General features: G+C 42.6%; 1 protein-coding gene across 15 annotated transcripts in view; it reads right to left on the bottom strand.

Annotated features, from left to right (window-relative positions):
* DOCK9 (dedicator of cytokinesis 9) overlaps positions 1 to 20538 on the bottom strand; it is a 158043-nt gene that overhangs the window by 38594 nt on the left and 98911 nt on the right. For 9 of the 15 annotated variants that reach the window (XM_077343842.1, XM_077343839.1, XM_077343832.1 and 6 more), the window contains exons 22-34: positions 19729 to 19815; positions 19087 to 19176; positions 18504 to 18619; positions 17681 to 17750; positions 17458 to 17583; positions 16920 to 16991; positions 14842 to 14988; positions 13501 to 13584; positions 11532 to 11643; positions 7055 to 7233; positions 4289 to 4405; positions 4030 to 4150; positions 2412 to 2545 (exon numbers count right to left, since the gene is read on the bottom strand). In XM_077343842.1, the coding sequence (XP_077199957.1) occupies positions 2412 to 2545; positions 4030 to 4150; positions 4289 to 4405; positions 7055 to 7233; positions 11532 to 11643; positions 13501 to 13584; positions 14842 to 14988; positions 16920 to 16991; positions 17458 to 17583; positions 17681 to 17750; positions 18504 to 18619; positions 19087 to 19176; positions 19729 to 19815 (1455 nt within the window). Of the gene's footprint in view, positions 1 to 2411; positions 2546 to 4029; positions 4151 to 4288; positions 4406 to 7054; positions 7234 to 10222; positions 10247 to 11531; positions 11644 to 13500; positions 13585 to 14841; positions 14989 to 16919; positions 16992 to 17457; positions 17584 to 17680; positions 17751 to 18503; positions 18620 to 19086; positions 19177 to 19728; positions 19816 to 20538 lie in introns of all 15 variants that reach the window. The other 6 variants (XM_077343830.1, XM_077343835.1, XM_077343836.1 and 3 more) reach the window with 1 other exon arrangement.

Raw genomic sequence — 20538 nt, 5'->3', positions numbered from 1 at the left:
TCTCTCTCTCTCTCTCTCTCTCTCTCTCTCTCTCTCTCTCTCTCTCTCTATCTATCTATCTATCTATCTATCTATCTATCTATCTATCTATCTATCTATCTATCATACTTCTATACCGCCCTTCCCGGAGGCTCAGGGCGGTTTACATTATAACAAAGAACCTTACATAAAACAGTCTGTAAAACATATACATCAATAATCAACAATTGCAACCAAACACAACACAGTATAACAGTAAACAGTTGTGATACAAACAGGTCTAGGGCTTGTTGATGGGATTCTGAGGGGGGTGGCTTATTGATTGAATTCTGAGGGGGGGTGGGGGGGAGCAGGGGCCCTTGGTCGCTGTAGATTACGTCTGGTCTCGGCCAAATGCCTGATGGAGGATAGGGTTGTGCGATTCGGCCGCCGAAGCGGCCGTTCCGTCCGGGCGCAGCCAGCGCCGCGCCGCGCGGGGGGGGAGGGCGGTGCCGGCAGCGGCGTAACAGCGGGCGCAACCACGCAGGCGCGGAACTCCGCGCCTGCGTGGTTGCGCCCGCTGTCACGCCGCTGCCGGCACCGCCCTCCCCCCCGCAGCGCGGCGCTGGCTGCGCCCGGACGGAACGGCCGCTTCGGCGGCCGAATCGCACAACCCTAACGGAGGAGCTCCTTTTTGCAGGCCCTGCGGAACTGTTTAAGCTCCGTCAGGGCCCTGATCTCTTCTGGGAGCTTGTTCCACCAGGTAGGGGCCAGAACAGAGAATGCTCTGGCCCTGGTCGAGACCAGACGGACTTCTTTAGGGCCAGGGATCCTTAGCTGATTGGAGGCAGTAGAGCGTAGAGCTCTTTTGGGGGCATAGGCGGGGAGGCTGTCCCTCAGGTACACTTGAAACCAGAAACCGTGTTCAGTGTCATATTTCACTTGGGTCTTAAAAATCTGTACCGAATAGATTCAATTCTACACCCACTTTAAAAACGAAAAAGATTTAATCACTAAGTCTTGTTTACCTCAGGGTTAGTTTGGTTTTACACCCAAATGAAATTGTACCCAAGGACAACATCCTTTCTGGCATCTGTCATGCAGTTGGGGAGGTGGGAAAGTGATAGACCTGGGGCAGTATCTGGGAAAGTTTTCAGAGTATTCTCTCCAAGGATTGTCAGAAAGGTCTCAGCTCACTTTGACAGCATGTTCTTTCCTAACACTATACCCCTATACATTTGAGGATCCTAGAGGGAAGGAGGGCAAACTCCGTCATTAATGTAAACCTTCTTGTGCAAATGAGAATTTTAACTGTTTCTCACACACTAATGCATTCTCCTATCTGTATGGAGTCTAATTGCTGAGATTTTTATTGAAATATGTTGGAAACTAGAAAGATAGCCCATTGCACCCATGAATGCAATGGGCGCTAGGACGGGGTTTGAAGGGGCTCCCCCGCCTACCTGTTTACCGGCGATTGTGTCACCAGCAGGGGGGGACGCGGTCCCTGGGAGTGGCGCCATCCGGGGCGTGCTGTGCGACTCAGGCCAGCGCCGTGGCGGCAAAGCAGGGGCAATTGGCATTTGAATGGCGGCCGCGCTGTGAGGGCAGGGAGAGGTGCCATCCGGGGCATGCCGTTCGATGGGGGCCAGCGCTGCGGTGGCAAAGCGGGGGCGACCGGTGCTGGAATGGCGGCTCCATGGTGAGGGCGGGGCTGTAGGCGGAATTGGAAGGCGCGCTCTGCGCGCTACCTGATTGGTCTGTTAGGAGCGGACTGACAAGTGGAGTAGCCAATTGGGACAAGCGATGGGTCCCGATTGGCCTCTCCGCTTGTCAGTCCGGGGGCACGAGGCCAATCCGGGAGTTTTGATCCCGGACTCGAGCCACCCCAACTCCTCTTACTGTTTTATTAAGAGGGACGGATATGTTGGAATCATGTTTCCCACTGAAACCAACGGCAATAAGGAAAAAAATCTGAACATGCACTGAAAAACTAAAGTAAATATTAACAAAATTTACGTAATTTGAAAAAAAACTTCTGCTATGTCCTAGAGTCTAGCCAACTCTTATTTGTACAGAAACTCTGCTTCAGTTCTCTAGCCAAATAATTTTTTAAGCCAAGTATTTTATTTTGTTTCTGGTAATAGATGGGACAATATAAGCGGCAGGTAGATTCACATGAAACTGCCTTAGACTGAATCAGACCCTTGGTCAGTCAATACTGTACTCAGACAGGCAGTGGTTCTCCAAAAGTCTCAGGCAGAGGTCTTTCACATTACCTGGTCTTTTTAACTGGAGAACCCAGGGATTGAACCTGGGACCTTCTGTATGCCAAGCAGATGCTCTATCACTAAGCCACAGCTGACCTACTGACAACCAGTTCTTCTTGATGTCAAGCATACATCAACAATAAAGCTGAAATTACAAACACAAATGAACAAAAGCATTCTTACCTTATCAAGGGAATTACTCTTTTCACTATGTCTTTCCAGAAGACTGTTTCCCGAGTCAGTACTTATAAGGGAGCCTCTTGAGTCTGCATTTCTCACACAATTTACATTTGGTGTGGAAGAGGTATATGGTGATGCTGAATGGGAAGACAGGAGAAGAGGGATGAAATTCGGGCTGTATTACAGAGACAATTAATCTAGAATAACCTGGCAGGACATTCTCACAACGAAGTTCTCTCCACTGTGGTGCAGTTTTTGGCAGACACCTGGTAGTATGGATTCAAGGCAGAGCCCAGTCTTGTGAAAGGGATTTAGTTCATATTCACCTGATATCCACCGCAGAAAGTATATCAGGCAGATGTCAAGTACTAGACTCGTGGGAGAGGAGAAATCAGTTTAACCCCCCCAGCAGAATAGGGTGGATGATCACCATGATAGTCAAATGCACAATGTGTGGGGATGGTGAGAATCTTACTTGTTTGGCTCCAGTTTCTGTTGCAGGAAGGAAAGCTACTTAAAAGCTTTAGATCAGGAGTCCCCAATGTGGTGCCTAGGAGTGCTGTGTCACCCACTGATATTTTTCCTGGTGCCCACAAAGTGTTTTTAGAAAGTCGGAGGGCCCAGGAGGGGCTATTGCCCACTGGGTTTCTAAGTGACTGCTGGAGATTTGCTTAGGTGTGCAGATTCAAAAACACGGCTTCAGCAGCAGCTGCCACCACAATGATCTTCACTGCAGGACTTGAGAAAAGCTTTGCATGTGCAAGAAAATATTTTTGAACAATATGTTCATTTAGGCGACATTTCGGCCTGAACCACGGAAGAGATAGTATTAGAGTTATGGCTGACCTCAATCTCTGATGTTTGTAGCTGGCTCCTCCTCCTTTGGCAGCCATTTTGTAGTTGTGCCTGCCAATCTGTGTTAGAACTCCAAAAATCCCCACAGGATCAAAAAGGCTGAGGACCCCCTGCTTGAGATCATTAGTAGGCCACACCCTCCTATGCAATGTCTACTTGTGAAAACGTCAAACAAAAAGTGGGCAGGGAAGGGAGATGGGGCTGTATCTGGACAGCCATATTGGAAAAAAGCAAACCCTGGAAATGGTGTTTGTAAATGCTCACGTGTACAACCAATTCTGTGTGAGGAGTAAAATGTTCTGATGTATTGCTGCTCAGTGTGTTTGCCAGGCATTGATTACTCTTGCTCTAGTCTAGACAATATAACTTTGTGCTTTACCATTCCCTGAAGCAAAAATGATCTATCCCATTTCATCCTCACAAGACATCCATGAGGTAGGTTAGCTCAACCAAGAACCATTGGCCTATGCTAAGCAAGTTTCATAACTTGATCAGAAATTTCAAAACATCTTCATAAAAGACTATTATTATAAATAATAAATAAATAAATAAATAAATAAATAAATAAAAGACTATTATTATCCACAATGCAGTATTGGCTTTACACCCTCAAGTCCTCTGCTCTGTTTTTGTGCAGAATATCAATAATATCAGAATATTTACATGAAGAATATCCGATTGTAATGTTCTTAGCAGAATGTGTACTGAGGTGCTCAAAAGTCATTGAAAGATTAACACATTGCAAAAGTGATTTTCAAATAGTTACCAATGCCTGAAATAGCACCAAATAAGTCTTTGTGGAGATTGTTGTCAAGTGTGTTCACAGATTTTTGAGGTGTCACCAATGGATTTGGAGCGGGTAAGCTAAGTGCGTCATCTTTTGTACTCTGTTAAAAGCAGACAAAAATTATTTTATTGCACATCCTTTTAGATGCTTAAATTCCATAGCAGTGCACTAAATTTTGTGGATCACTAATTCATTACAACGAAATCTTTAAGGCTTCATAAAGAAAATATTTACTCACACTGCCAGCAGCATTAATAGGGAAAGGCGAGATATCCTTGACATCAATTCGATGGGCATTTTCTATCAGTAAACCAAACATTGGTAAATATAGCGTTGCTATTCTTGCTTGATGACTCTGCAGCAAAACATATTTGTTCCCATTAAGGTGAGTGAGTAGAAATGCATTACTAAAGTATATTTCCTCCCTAGAAGATCAGTTCCCACAGAGCTCCAGAAATTCCTTAGCACAACTTCCCTCCAGTTTCATTCATTTGTTATAGCTACAGTCACCTATAACAAACACCAGGCAGCTTGTTAACATTAGGAAAAGAAATGCTCCATTTCTGTCTTCACTTGCTGGACTTTTTAAATGTGCTGTTTACCAACTCACCCCAGAATATGTTGAGTGTGACATTTTGACATGCTTTTTACAGTCTGCCCTCCTCCTCACCCGTACCAAGCACATGTCAGGGATACATGGCAAGAAGCTTAAAAGTATGCAGTTGCTAGCCCTTTAGGTAAAACTTGTCTACAGAAATAGATGGCTATGATAGAGTCTGCAAACTTAGATAAGTGAAATTTAGTACATACAACTAAATCACTGCCTTAACCCCAGGATATGGGGGAGGGGAGGATAACCTGCCTATTATTTTTCTGGGATACCATCCTGCAGTATCTCCATGGCTGGAGTTAAAGATGCCCCCCTTCACTTTCACTGCAGAGATTCTCTGGGACATTCTGCAGGGCTTGTACTGCAGACTATTTTCCCCACTGGAAATAATGGAGGATGGGTGGCGAATTCTTTGGACCCCCTGGTCCAGTCTTCTGGAAACTTTTTTGAGAGTTTTTTGAGGAGAGGCTCCAGCAGCTAGGCTGCAAATGTAGTGCTTCTACTTCACCCCCCCCCCCCAAGAATGGACCACTTATCTGCTTATGCCCCCCCCCAAGAACTCTCCGCTCTATATATGAATTTGCTGGTTGTTCCGGACCCCCAGGATATTGGCCCGGCCTTGACTAGGGCCAGGGCCTTTTTGGGCCTGGCCCCAACCTGTTAGAATGAGCTCCAGAAAGAGCTAAGCTGGGTTCTGCAGGGCATGTTAAGACGGAGCTCTTCTGCCAGGTGTTTGGTTGAGGCCAGGAGCTGTCAATCTGTGGATCCTGCCCTATTTTAATGAGCCAGTCCCTGGATCAATAGAGTCATCTACTCAGGCCCTAGGCTGGAACAGTTTGGTTTTTAAGAGGTAAAAGAATTATGATGTTGCTATCTATAGCTATTTCTATTTTTATTCCTATTTGTCTTGTTTAAAGGGTTTTATGGGCTTATATATTTTATTTTTTACTGTTTTTATAGTGTAAACCACCATGAGACAGCCTATCATGAGTGGCAGTATAAAAATCCAAATATAAATAATTTTAAAAGCCCCACTGAACAGACTCAGGTTAGGCTTGCCACTGAGTTTTTTTGAGTATTGACTATATTGGTGGCCAAATACCGAATAAAGACTCTGTATTCAACATTTCGTTGTTGTTAGGTGAGAAGTCGTGTCTGACCCATCGCGACCCAATGGACAATGATCCTCCAGGCCTTCCTGTCCTCTACCATTCCGCGGAGTCCATTTAAGTTTGCACCTACTGCTTCAGTGACTCCATCCAGCCACCTCATTCTCTGTTGTCCCCTTCTTCTTTTGCCCTCAATCACTCCCAGCATTAGACTTTTCTCCAGGGAGTCCTTCCTTCTCATGAGGTGGCCAAAGTATTTGAGTTTCATCTTCAGGATCTGGCCTTCTAAGGAACAGTCAGGGCTGATCTCCTCTAGGACTGACCGGTTTGTTCGCCTCGCAGTCCAAGGGACTCGCAAGTCTTCTCCAGCACCAGAGTTCAAAAGCCTCAATTCTTTGATGCTCGGCCTTCCTCATGGTCCAACTTTCACAGCCATACATTGCAGCTAGGAATACCATAGCCTTGACTAAATGCAATTTTGTTGTCTGCTTTTTAGGATGCTGTCTAGATTTGCCATAGCTTTCCTCCCCAGGAGCAAGCGTCTTCTAATTTCTTTGCTGGAGTCCCCATCTGCAGTGATCTTGGAGCCCAGGAAAATAAAATCTATCACTATCTCCATTTCTTCCCCATCTATTTGCCAGGAATTGAGAGGGCCGGATGCCATGATCTTTGTTTTCTTGATGTTGAGTTTCAGGTCAACTTTTGCACTCTCCTCCTTCACCCGCATCAACAGGCTCTTTAGTTCCTCTTCACATATTCAACATAGAAAATAAAATAAAAAAACCCACCAAACCCCCTGGTAAGGCATTTGTTTGAAATTTTTTTCCAGCTTGGGTAGACCGAATGCACATGCCCAATTCTTAATGAAAAGTTCTCAATTACAGCAGGTGTTTGGAAAGACCACTCTCTGCTTGGAAAGACACTGACCCCAAGAATAGATAACAGTGAACTGGATGATTTTTGCAAATATCTAACACTGTACTGGAGAAGAGCCTAATACTAGGAGCGATTGAGGGCAAAAGAAGAAGGGGATGACAGAGAATGAGGTGGCTGGATGGAGTCACTGAAGCAGTAGGTGCAAACTTAAATGGACTCCGGAGAACGGTAGAGGACAGGAAGGCCTGGAGGATCATGGTCTATGGGGTCGCGATGGGGCGGACATGACTTCGCACCTAACAACAACAACAACAACAACAACACTGTACTGTCCCTTATATAAAATGCACATGCCTTAAGCAAGATAGCGGATAGAAAATAAACAAAAAAAAAGCTAAAATATATTTACCTTAGAAGCATATCTATCATCAAAGGAATGCTTGATCATTAAATTCTTCAGAACACTGATAGCAATTTGGCGAATATCTCTGAATTCTTGCAGGGCATTTCCCACCTCTCTGAGGAGGAGCCCGACTAAGAAGTGATGCTTGCAGAATTCATCTGATAAGGAATAATCGAGCTGAAGGTCTGGAAGCAAACACAAAAGCCAGGAGTTGAAGGATTGTATAGTTTTAAGAGCTGTTGTTTATTAGGACAAAACATTCTGTGTTCTCATTTATGTTTAAATTAAAACACCTGTCTGCTCACAGCTCTGAATCACAGAAACCAGCGCAAAGACAAGAACAAATACGTAGGCTCAACTATAAACACTGCCGTTTCGTATTTATAGCCACTCTCTGAACACATGCTGATTTTTACCGAAGATATGAGTTTATGACTTTTGAATGAGCTGCTGAAAAATGGTCTTGCTGTTGCCCAAACATATTTCTTCCGTGCAGCATGAGCAGTCTGAATAACACTGCAGACAGCTGTACATCCATAGCAGAAAACTCTGTTAAGCTCAAGCATGCAGGTGACTACAAACAAAAGGCTTAAGTTGTAACAAAATGGAGCATGCAATTCAGAGGAAACAATGGTACACTTAAGAAATACAGTGCCACTTGTTAGAATGGAAATGAGTAGCGAGTTCCTCTGTCACCTTGCATCGTCCAAGAGCTGGATACTTGTCCAGTGGACCTCTGCTCTGCGGTTGAAAAACATGTTACAGCACCAGCCGACTTAGAAGGTGATGCTGGCTCCCAGTTACTCAAGTAGTCCCAGTCATGGGTTAAAGACCACCAAGGGTAACAAACTGGGACCAAGTCCCATGCCCTAGCCTTTTAAGAGCCTCCAGGGGATTTCATGCTTCTTTCGACAGAGTATTTTTAAGGCATTTGTTAAAAGCCCACGGGTATTGGTTAAAGAAATAATGTCCCCATGACACTTCAACGTATTGTAGCATTGGCCATGGAGAGGTCAGGGGTAGTCAAACTGCGGCCCTCCAGATGTCCATGGACTACAATTCCCATGAGCCACTGCCAGCGAATGCTGGCAGGGGCTCATGGGAATTGTAGTCCGCGGACATCTGGAGGGCTGCAGTCTGATTACCCCTGGGCTAAGTGATGCATTTAGTAAGATGTAAACAGCACTGGAAGACTTAAAGGGCCTTAATGGATGTGTGTGTGTGTGTGTGTGTGTGTGTGGGAGGGGAATCCCACTCATTACTAATCTTTTCTATAGTTAAGGACAGCAGCTAAGACCCCTGAGCTACTCCCTCCTGACTGGCCTGGATCTTTACATATGAATGGCTTATTTTATGAGTAAGAATTCCATTCCTTGGATTCCATTAGGCTGCAATACCCCCAAAATGTATACAACATGCTGAATATGTAGGTAACAGCATGAAGACTGTTTTTCAAAATCAGATTATCAGATTATTATTATTTTTTTTTGTAAAAACATTGAATGTGACTGGGGAAGCGAATATCCATTGTCACCTATCCAGTGCTCTTTAGCAAAATGCTAAAAAAAAAAAAAAAGTATAGAATTAATATTGTTCTTCCTGCTTCATGTGTACTGTCAGCAGAGCTTAGATATAATAATAAATATAAATATAATAAATAATTAATAAGTATGTGTATGTATGTATGTATGTATTTTTTTTTGAAATTATTAAAACAGCAGTAGTTTCTGTCCCATGACAGCTATGCCAGGGGTAGTCAACTTGTGGCCCTCCAGATGTTCATAGACTACAATTCCCACAAGCCCCTGCCAGCAAATGCTGGTAGGGGCTCATGGAAAATGTAGTCCATGATCATCTGGAGGTCCACAGGTTGACTACCCCTGAGCTATGCCACCTGGATCAGGAAACCTTGAAGAGGGGAAATCCATTAGTTCCTATTTCCCAGAGTCTGATGAACCCACCATGCAGGATTGCATCATATCAATCAGTAGAAAAATTCTATAAACTAAGAAAGGAACAGACTGAGAAGGAATAAGCAATGTATACATTTGCTTATATTGTGATCTTGTCCTTACAGCAGAACTGATCTCCATCTAGATATGTAGGGAGATTGTACTAATTTAGGCCAGTATCTCTTTAGGGGTGGGGAAAAGTAAGTTAACATGTGCAATTCCAGCTTGCTTAGTATATGGATGAGCCATTGTGGCGTAGAGGTGAAGAGTGGCAGCTGGGTTTGATTTCCTGCTCCTCCACATGCAGCCAGCTGGATGACCTTTGGCTTGTCACAGCCCTCACAGAGTGGTCCTGTCAGAGCTCTCTAAGCCTCACCTATCTCACAGGGTGTCTGTTGAAGGGGGAGGAAGGGAAGACAGTATTGTAAGCAACTTTGAGACTCTTTTGGGTAGTGAAGAAGAAGAAGAAGAAGAAGAGTTGGTTCTTATATGCCGCTTTTCCCTACCCGAAGGAGGCTCAAAGCGGCTTACAATCGCCTTCCCATTCCTCTCCCCACAACAGACACCCTGTGGGGTGGGTGAGGCTGAGAGAGCCCTGATATCACTGCCCGGTCAGAACAGCTTTATCAGTGCCATGAGGAGCCCAAGGTCACCCAGCTGGCTGCATGTGGGGGAGTGCAGAATCGAACCCGGCATGCCAGATTAGAAGTCCGCACTCCTAACCACTACACCAAACTGGCAGGGTATAAAAACCAACTCCTCTCCTTCTTATATAAATATAATTAAAAGGAATGCTGGGGTCCAAAGCGGGCTTGGGTACATTCAGGAGAAACTAGAGAGTGTTTTCAGCTGGCCATAAATCAAAACATCTTTACAGGTTTAAGAGCATCCTGCAATGCAACATGGTGAACCTCAGTTCAAGAGACTTAATCATACAGTTCTTCAGATCCTAATTCTAATGATTGCATTACGATATCTGGCTAGGACTAGACATACAAGAGCTCTCAAACGGTTTTCAATTCACTTAAAGTGACATGTCCCATACAATTTCATTTATAGCTCAATAAAGCTTAGATCAGGTCACACATTTCTTTTAAAGCATGTTGTGTTTTTGTACACCCCTGAATACCATAACCCACAAACAGAAATGCTTTGTTTCTGCGCAAATCATTGCTTTCAACGTTAGAAAAATAGTTTAGGAGCAAGCAGATCTCACACCTACCTATAGGAGTAGTGCGGAAGTCCACTGTGGGGGAAAGGAAGGAAGATAGGAGAAAACTAATAAGCAGTACATAGCTGTCTTATCGGGGGAGGGAATTAATCTTTTTTGTAGTCATCAAAGTTTCTCTTTTCCCCCTCCTGTATCTAAATTCCCTGACTACATATAAGGCATGTGCACGAAGGAAAAAATCCAGACCGCTTCGGGTGTGGAAGAACCCACTTTGGACCATGAGAAGCTCAGCCAAATCGGCTGTTTCGGCAGAAGCTTCGGCCATTAAAGTTTCACCCCAGTTTCCCGCTCCGTGTGGGCCTTGCTTTGGAGGGGCAGGAAAAGCAAGGATCCACCTCCCCTCCTCAAGTCCCGCCCTCTCTGGCTCCAGGGTGAGCGAGCTGGTGCAGCTGCCTTCCCGGGCTAGAGCAGCTCCCACCCCGGCTCAGCCTCGCCTGGGCAGCAGGGTGATGCTCCTTGATGCCCGGCAGGATGGCAGGATGCTCCCCTTCAGTGGCGCACTTACTCTGCATTGCCCGGGGGAGGTGGCAGCCCTGGAGGCTACTGCTTATTGTCCCTCTGGTGGGCGCTTTCCTCTGGACAGGGGATCAGTCGCAGGTGAGGGAGGCAGTGAGTGGCGGTGGCCCAGGCAGGGAGCAGGCCAGGGTTGGGGGAGGGGGCTCTTGCTTTCCTCCCTTCAGGCCTCACGAAAGAGAAACTTCGCGCCGGAGCGGCTGGGCAAGGCGCCGGGTGGGGGCCAAATTGTGCTTCAGACAGCCACTTTGCCTCTGTTTATTTATTATTTGTTCGATTTATTTATTTGTTACAACTCATTAAAACCCTGATAAAACCCCATAACAATAAAACAAGCTCTACATAAAAACCAGCAAGATGTCAACGAAAGACCCGGCGGAAAATCTCAGCCCGATTTGGTCAACCCCTAATCATCTTAAGGGGGGGCGGGAGAAGAGAGGGAAAGGGAGAGGGCACTGATGCAATTCACTACCACCATTTCCCTATATTTCCCTATACACTTCAGGCCGTATTCGGTCGATTTGTCTCCAAAGCATCCCTGCTTCGGAGATTTTTCTGCTGCAGAGATTTTTCAGTTGGAGCGGTCCAAAACACACATGCCTACGACATATTTTTAAGGTATTGAGCTTGTTACCTGTACTAGTAAGAAATGTGAAAGGGGAGGAAAGAGGTAAGAACTTTTGACTGTGATAGCATATTTCTTTTTAAAAATCAAACAAGATTTAGATGTTTAACAATTTAAATGTTCTAGCAATGTCAATTTGACATTACAAATACATATTTTTACCTTGATATCTCTGAATTCTGCCCTTTCCAAATGGCATTGGAAGATTCAAAGGAATATAGTGCTCGTGGTTACACACTACCCGGAGAAATTCGAACTTGAATTCAAACAGGGTCTGCAAAATACATTTAACGGAGAGACAAGGGTTTTTTTTAAGCTAGAAAAAGATATATATATATTTTAAAAACCCTTATTTTTATCCCATTTCTCCCCTCCAAATCAAGAATAAAGTGATAATCACATAGTCCTTCCCTCTTCCCCTTTATCTACACAACCACAATGCTGTAATGTAGATTGGACTGAGAAATTGGGAAAGGTCCATGTTTGCTCATCAAACTTCCCCAACACAGCAGGAATTCAACCAGGAGTTCCCAGTTCCTTGCTCAACACTACACCGTCCCAGCTTTAATCCCTACAGAGGCATTTCCCAAGCTATGAGTCAGAACCCAAAAATGGTCCACAAAGCCTCTGAAAGTGGGTTGTGGCCCAACCTTCCCAACGGGTACCCCTGCCCTTTCCATGGCTCTCTTTCGTATTTTGGAAACCAATCTCTGACCCAGGAAACAGTTATCTTCCATGTCACACATTCGCTGATTCTTTTTTTTCATTGCATATACATATTGATCAAATAAAACCACTTCTGCTGAGTAAGTTTCTTAGAATTTTACAGATTAGAAGGCTTAATGAAGAAGGAGAGAGTAATCAGAGCCTAGAATCTAACCTCCATAGGCATATATATATCAGAATGTTACTTGCTTGAGGCAGGAATGGTTTAAGGATTTGCAGGGACCCTCGCCCTACAGAATGTTTACGGATCTGGGAGGACCTAGCTGAGTACAATTGTTGTGGGAGCCGCCAGACTGGGGACAGAGAGGCCCCTTGCAGCGAAAAGAGGTGTCACTCCAAGTGTCCTTGAAGAGGGAAATGGGGGAAGGAGAGAGGCTACAGCCCTGATTCAGGAGGGGGAGGCACCATGCAGGAGCCCTGGAAGCATGGGGTCTGTAGCACATACTACATGTGCTACATGAATAAACCAGCCCTGGTTTGGGGCCCATAATATGAGCAGCTGCACCTTTTGTGCAATGTTTGTCAGTTTCTCAAAAACATCTGGTTAGCCACTGCAGAAAGTGGAATGCTGGATGGGTGCCAAAGCCACAGTTTGCCTAGAGCAGGGGTAGTCAACCTGTGGTCCTCCAGATGTCCATGGACTACAATTCCCATGAGCCCTTGCAAGCAAATGCTGACAGGGGCTCATGGGAATTGTAGTCCATGGACATCTCGAGGACCACAGGTTGACTACCCCTGGCCTAGAGCACCGAGTAAATTTGGACTAGTGGGTCGCCATAACTGCTGGGCTAGAGCTCAGTCCATCAGATACACTAGGCAGACATTATTAAATGTAATCACGAAAAATACCAAGACCAGCTTTGATCGGTGAGCATGTAATTTTTGTAGATTTGCTAAATGTAAAGGCTGAAGGATCCCTGATTCCTGTTAGAATGATTTCAAATTTTGGGATGCTCTAATTCAGCAGTGCCATGCTGGAGCCCCCATTTAACATCCCTTCAGTCAAATAGATCAGCAACAAACAGTTTGTTGTAAAGGGCAGAAATGTTCTCCTAACCATTTTTTGAACGTCGCCATTTTCAATGCCAGACTGTGCCAGACCTAGAAACCTTTTCAGAACAAAGCTGAGATGGGAATCTAGGGTTCGTTTAGTCACTTCAGCAATTGCAGCAGATTTCTGCACAAGATGTTTTGATAGCACAAGGACAGGTAGCAGCGTAACAACTTCTGCGGTCTTATCTCCTTTCTAAGATAAGATTAATGATTTCCTATGAAGTAGCAGCAATTGGACATAAATGAGTAACTTATTTATTTTAACCGAGAAAGAATGTTACTATGTACCCACACTAGAACATCACGCAAACACAGCATTTTACAAGTATAAACTATTTATTTAATATGATACCTTTGGATCACCTGGTGCAAAGAAGCTGACATAGTTATTAATTTGCTTGAACACAAATCCTCTGTCCATAAAGGTGAAGCATCTCTGTAAAGGAAAACAAATATCAATAATGTTTTAAAAGCAAAGTGTCTGGTAAATTATGTTCCCCATGGGTTTACACTTATATCCATCTTTCTTCTGTTGTGACACTCAGGGAAAGACACAAATAGATCCATAGAGATCTCTCATCCAGGCACTGACCCACCCTATTCCTGCTTAAGAGTCACCAAGATTGCTGTGCCTTGAGTCTTTCAACCATCTCCTAAAACTTGAGGGTCAAATCCTGAGAGCTGGCTTCAATCATAATGCTAAACACGAAACATCTTAACAATGCATAACACGGGATGCTTAAAAATTAAAAAGAACCGATGATGGCTTTATCTGAGCTACATTCTAAACATGGCTTTTAAAATTCTGAATTAAGAATTAGGATGGGCTAAATCAAAAACCAAGCTACAATTTGTCATATTGCCACAGATTATAGGCTCCGCATTTTGACTTAACAGTGCAATCAATGATACTTGATAAATTGTAATTTAGAATTGTCCTTTATCATAATTAAGATCACAGTGAAGATTATATTTTAGTAAGTGGCCAGTGATTTCTTAAAACTGGTTACATAAACTGGATTTTAACATAAACAAAGCCTGTCCAACTCATGAATTCTGGACTAGCTGCAAGAGGTCACTTATGAAGCAGTTCTGTTTGTTGACAATAAAAAACTAAAATACCGTAGATTTCTTGTGAACAATAAGAAGTCAAAAATCGAAATCAAAATGGCACAAATGTAATACAGTCTTTTTTCTTATTAAATGAATATATTTATAATTTTCAACTGATCAGCATCCATAAATTCCAGACATGAGCAACCGGAACGGGGTCCTGGGTGTACTTATCCTGCTTCAGCATCTCCTTCAGTGATCGTCAGTCAATATCTGAACAAAATATCATAGTTATCACATTTCACCATGAATATGAGCCAATAATCTGTATCAACTAGGCAAAAGCTCTGCTTTTCGCCGGGGCTGTTTCTCCTCATGCTGGGGCTGTTTCTCCTCATGCTGGGGCTGTTTCTCCTCATGCTGGGGCTGTTTCTCCTCATGCTGGGGCTGTTTCTCCTCACTTACGGCCCCAGTGAAAAGTAGAACTTTTGCCATTTTGATTTTGATTTTTGACGATAAAAAACTGTCTGGTGGTTCTGTGGGGGCTCCTGCTAAACAGAAACTCTTACAAATTGAGACACTGCTCTATTGAGTATATGAAGTTTCCTTTGGATCCAGGCCCAGGAAGAAGTGCACTCACCTTTATGAAGACAGCAAGGCTGTGGTTTGCGTTTTTTGAAGCTTCTGGATTATCCTTGTATTTCTGAGTAATGTGCGGCATCAGCATGTTGACAACCGTTTCTACTGCATGATGATAAGAGGCAGGAAACCTCTGATTCCGTAGTAACTAGAAACAGAATCAAGAGTTGTGATTTTCAAGCGGCAGCACTTCATTAATATGTAAAGTGACCAAGTTTGAAGCAACCTCAAGGGATCATGAGAACTCTTCATGCTGGTCCAGTTAGAGCTCTCAGTTTTGCCCAGAAAATATAGCATGGAGAAACTTTACTCAGGCTTTCTCTGCACCCAAAGTAAAGAAATACAAGAAGGGATTTTTTTTTCAGCTAGGAGAAGAAGAGTTGGTTCTTATATGCCACTTTTCTCTACCAGAAGGAGTCTCAAATTGGCTTCCATTCACCTTCCCATTCCTCTCCCCACAACAGACACCCTGTGAGGTAGGTGAGGCTGAGAGAGTCCTGATATTACTGCTCAGTCAGAACAGCTTTATCAGTACCCTGAGCCATATGGAATGGCAGTATAAATATCTAATAAAAATAAAACTAGATAAATACCCAAGGTCACCCAGCTGGCAGCACGTGGAAGAGGAGCGGGGAATCAAACCTGGCTCGCCAGATTAGAAATCTGCACTTGTAACCATTACACTGAGCTGGCTTTCAAAAGTATTTTTAACCCTTCTCACAAGGAAAGTGCCCCTCCCCAGCTTCTGTTTTGAGCTGACTGAAGCATGAACATTAAGCATTAGGGGTATTACGTTTAAAACTTTTCAACTGTTTTAGTGTTAGTATTATAGAAAAACAAGCAGGCAGCTATATTGGTTTGTTGTAGGAAATAAAAGAGAATCTTTCCTGTTGGTTGTTAAAGGCCAACAGATCTTATTTTATATGATGATGATCCCAAGAGGAAAGGCTGAAGACAGTCTTTCACATATGTTTATAGATATCTGGAACAGAAAGCATATTTAGAGGTATATGAGGTATATGAATGTCTTCTGTAATTCATTTTTTAAAATAAGGACAGTTCGAAATTATGCACGGTGTGGAGAAAACAGACAGAGACATTTTCTCCTCCCAAAACACCGGAGTCACCCAAATTTATTTGCCACCCCCCACCAAATTGATAGTTAATAGTTTCAAAATAGACGTAAGAAAGTACTTCTTGATTTTAGAATTCATTGCCTCACCATTTAGCGACTGCCACAGGTTTAGGTGCCTTTAAAAGGACATTAGACTAATTCATGCACAACAGGTATAAAAATAGATAACATGTTAGCTAAATGAAATCTTCAAGTTCAGAGACAGTATGCCTCCACATAGTAGATGCCAAGTGGATTTTCCCTTTGTTCTCTGCTATGACTTCTTAAGAAACACCTAGCAAATTGCTGTAAGAAATAGCATGCTGTATGTTTTGAACCTTTTGACTGTGGAGGAGCCTGTGAAATACCGTATTTGCCGGCGTATAAGACGACTGGGCGTATAAGACGACCCCCCAACATTTCCACTCAAAATACAGTACTATGGGCCACTGTGGGCAGCTATGTCTATCCCAACTGAAGTCCACCCGGTGTATAAGACGACCCCCCCGCTTGGAGGCATGTTTTTCAGGGGGGGGAAGTAGTCTTATACGCCAGCAAATACTGTAATTTTTCAGGTTTTAAGGAGCCCCAGAAGTGGTCAGTTGGCCACGCCTCCTTGCAATGCTCTCCGGAAGTGACCTGTGACTTAACAGGCAGGCTCAAGGAGGATTGAGAGGGGGACAGACAGGATGTAGTTCAAAGTGGGAGTAGGTGTGCAGGCTCCGCCCCCTCCCAGGCACAGAAACTACGAGAGAACTGACTCACACTCGGGAGGGGGGAGGGGGAGCAATGGAAGCAGCTGGTTCCACAGTGCATGGCTGAGTCCATTAAGGCAGGAGGTGAAAGGCTGCAGACCCCTGGTTGGGAATCTCTGCCCTAGGGCCTTGTAAAAGTAAACAATGAGGCCAATGAAATACCCTTATGGCTTATTAAGCCTTTCAAAACCTTTACAAAAAATCACATACCTTTACTTTACCATTTTCTATCAGGTGCTGTGCCATGGATTTGATCAGAATTTCAAAGAAAAACCAGGAGTACTATTAAAAACAAAAACAATAGTTAGTTAAACATTACATGTTTAAATATATCTCGCCTACACACCAAACCAGCATTATATGTTTTTCTTATAATAGTTATACAGGTAGGTATATTTTATAACCTTAATTTACTCATTCAAAGGAATGTTCCAATTTAAAACAACAGTCTTTTTTTACAAAATTTATACCATGTCTTTCTTTCCAAGAAGGCTGCTAACAGAGTGAAAAAAATATAAGACAAAACACATCTCAAAGCCCGTTAAAGCCAAACAAAAACACATTGTTTAAAAAGTTGACACCAACGCTGGAACACATGCAGAATAACAAAAAAAATTACAATTAAAACATAGGGCAGGAAGGATGGATCACTGAGAGAATGAATACCAAATGAAAGCAATCACAAAATCTTCACTCACTGGTGGAAGAGAGCAACAGAAGGAGCAGTCTTAATACAAGGGATAGATACCTTAAGCAGCTTATTGCTTGTAAGGAAATCAGCAGATGGTTTCAAGATCGTAGTCATTGATTTTGCAAGTTCTTCATGTACAGTCTTGTATTCCGAAGCAACGTAAGGCTCTGCTTTGTAAGCATACTTCAAAAAGGGAGAAGCTGAGTTAGATTTACGTCATGTGAGTGGGATGGTTAGGCATGTTTTAATGTTGCCAGCTTTGATGCCTAATATATTTTACCTTAACATAGGATCTCAAATAGCTATCCAGCCCTTCTTCATGGCACTGGGCGACTACGTGGATGATGACTCTAAATGAAACAAGCATAAATCATATGGTTTATTGATTGTAAGAAAGCATTCCCATTTGAGATTAAAAATGGCAACATTCAGAAACCAGTAGGCTTTACTATTTCTTGGGCATACCTGATGATGATCTACAAGCCACTGTTTCCCTACAAAAGGACTTAAAAAGTATAATCCAATGCACATTGTTGAATTATAATTCATTAACATACTCTTCCCTTTAACAAGGACCTGGAATTCCTCATTCACTTTAGATGCTTTGGTCTTGCATATCTCCCCTATTACAGATGTTAATTTGTTCAGCTATCCTCCTATAAGGATCTGTTGTATCTGTTTATTTTACGTTAGATATTATGTTAATCTTACTCTGCCTCTATAACAGTTGTTAGCACCTCTCACCCATTACAAGTTTACTAATGATACTTTCCTTGTTTCAAATCAACCTTTCTCTTACAACATCCCACTGCCCTCCTACATCATCTTTCTGTTTATAAATTGATTGGTTTTACAGAGATACACTCCATGCATCTGATAATGAGGTCTGAGACTCTACCTTTTATGCTGGAATAAATTCTGTTACTCTCTAAAACTGCCACTGGATTTATGCTTTAATTGCTACTACAGACTGACATGGATAAAATCTACAGACCAAAATTGGATTGCATTCAGAGTAAATGCAGAGTCAAGGACTTAAGCACCTTCAGCAACCTAAAGACAAAATATTGGATTTACTGGGACTCCTGAATCTAATTGTTTACCTTGTTACATTCACTGCAACTTCTTCCTGAGTTGCTCTAGTAAGGACTCTAAACAACTGGTTTAAAATAGTAGGCAGAAAGGCTATCATCACATGGCCTTCCATAGCATGAAGACTCTAGAATAAAAGAGAAACTAAAATTGGAATCACACTGCATATATTTTAAATAATTAAATAATTGTCCCCAAATTATGATAAAAAGCATTATTACTTACCGTATTTGCTGGTGTATAAGACAACTGGGCGTATAAGACGACCCCACCCCCAACATTTCCACGCAAAATACAGTACTATGGGCCACTATGGGCAGCTATGTCTATCCCAACTGAAGTACACCCGGCGTATAGGACGACCCCCCTCCCACTTGGAGGCATGTTTTTCAGGGGGGGAAAGTAGTCTTATATGCCAGCAAATACTGTAGGTGAATAACAGAGGCAACTGTTATCCCACTACAGGGGATCGTAGTTTTCTTTATATGCTTTAATTCAATCAAGCTGAGTGTAGGTACAGTTGGCCCCCAATTTTTTTTTAATTAACAGTTGATAGCCCAGCACACTGCAACATTATACACTGTAGTTTCATACCTTAAGGTATTTCACAAGGTCAGCTCCTAAGGCTTGAGCTCCAGATTCGGTTTTTTGACAGTACTGGAAGAAATTGTTTAAGTGCTGGTCCTAACAAAAGAAATGGAAGCTCAGGTAAAGACATTTAGCATGTGGTCTGAATCTGACTGATCTAAGACCTCATCATACTTTGTCACCATTGCGAGCTATACCTTTCCTGGTTTAACTGTGGTCCATCATCAAAACGAAGAATAAGGCACCAAGCAATGAACAATTATTTCTGATCTCTTTGATTCTCATGTTTCCTAACCACTAGGAAGTAAACCTTCTTGATAGCTGCTATAATGAATGTCGGGACCTGAAGAATGAACATTCTACTGTTCTGCTCCTTCCCTTCCATTACTTGCTAATGACTCCCCTCTAAAAGAAAGAGACTGACATACTGGGGCAAGTATAGAGTGTTTCTCGTATTTCTAACAGACCATTTTATAAATCCTCAACTGCCACTGGAGAGTGGCAAATACTATGCACAGTTTACTGGTCGATACTGAACATGGTATGTTGCATGCAATCCACACTTGTACCTGAAGGGGGCATATTTATACAAGCTTTAAGCATTACTCCATCTATTTTGACATAGTTTTGGAACATGAAGTCATCTACCTGTGTATATATTGTAGAAACCAGATGAGTTGAAACCTTCAACAGTGGTTTGCCTCCATCCACCCATTTAATTTCAGGGCCAAAATGCTACAAAAACAGGAAAAAAAAATTAAGTGGCTGTATATATTGTATGGCACATCAAAGACATTCTGGGCTGCTTCATAAAATGAAGCACCATTAATTTAGACAAGGACAAAATATCTATAGCCATTGGAAAAGAAACACTATTTTCAAAGTTGTAAATAAAATATAATCTTAAATTACTATTTGGCTTTTAACTCAGTGGAAAACTGAGCAAGATTATGATGATGTTATCCATTCAGTCGTGTTTGACCCTCAGCAAAACAGTATAAAACCCTTTAAAAAGTGAAATTGTGAATACAATTTCAGAAATTCTTGATTATTTCTCCCTGATTAGTGTTGTTACACAACTCCTCAGAACAGAAAAAAACCCCACAACCTACATCAAAAATGCTTTAGTTAAGCATTATTAAAACTCCAGTTTGCTGTTTCATGTCCATATTAACTATGCAAATTTTTAAAAATCTTAACTGTAAAGAGTTTTTCCAATAATGAGAATATGCCTTGAAAGTATTCCTATTTCATGTCGCAAGGAACAAAAGATCTTGCAAAATAAATTACTGAAGTTTGTATTTCTGTCTAGAGAAAATATTTCATTATTAATGAAATACGAAGCCCTACATGGCTTTTTATAAACTTGGGGGTTACACAAACTTAATAGAACAGTTTAATTTCATCTTGTACATTCTGGACACAAAGGCAAATAAATGCCTGCCTATACTATCGAGC

Source organism: Paroedura picta, chromosome 6, assembly GCF_049243985.1.
Source record: "Paroedura picta isolate Pp20150507F chromosome 6, Ppicta_v3.0, whole genome shotgun sequence".
NCBI lineage: Eukaryota > Metazoa > Chordata > Lepidosauria > Squamata > Gekkonidae > Paroedura > Paroedura picta.
This window is presented reverse-complemented; position numbering and strand designations above follow the sequence as displayed.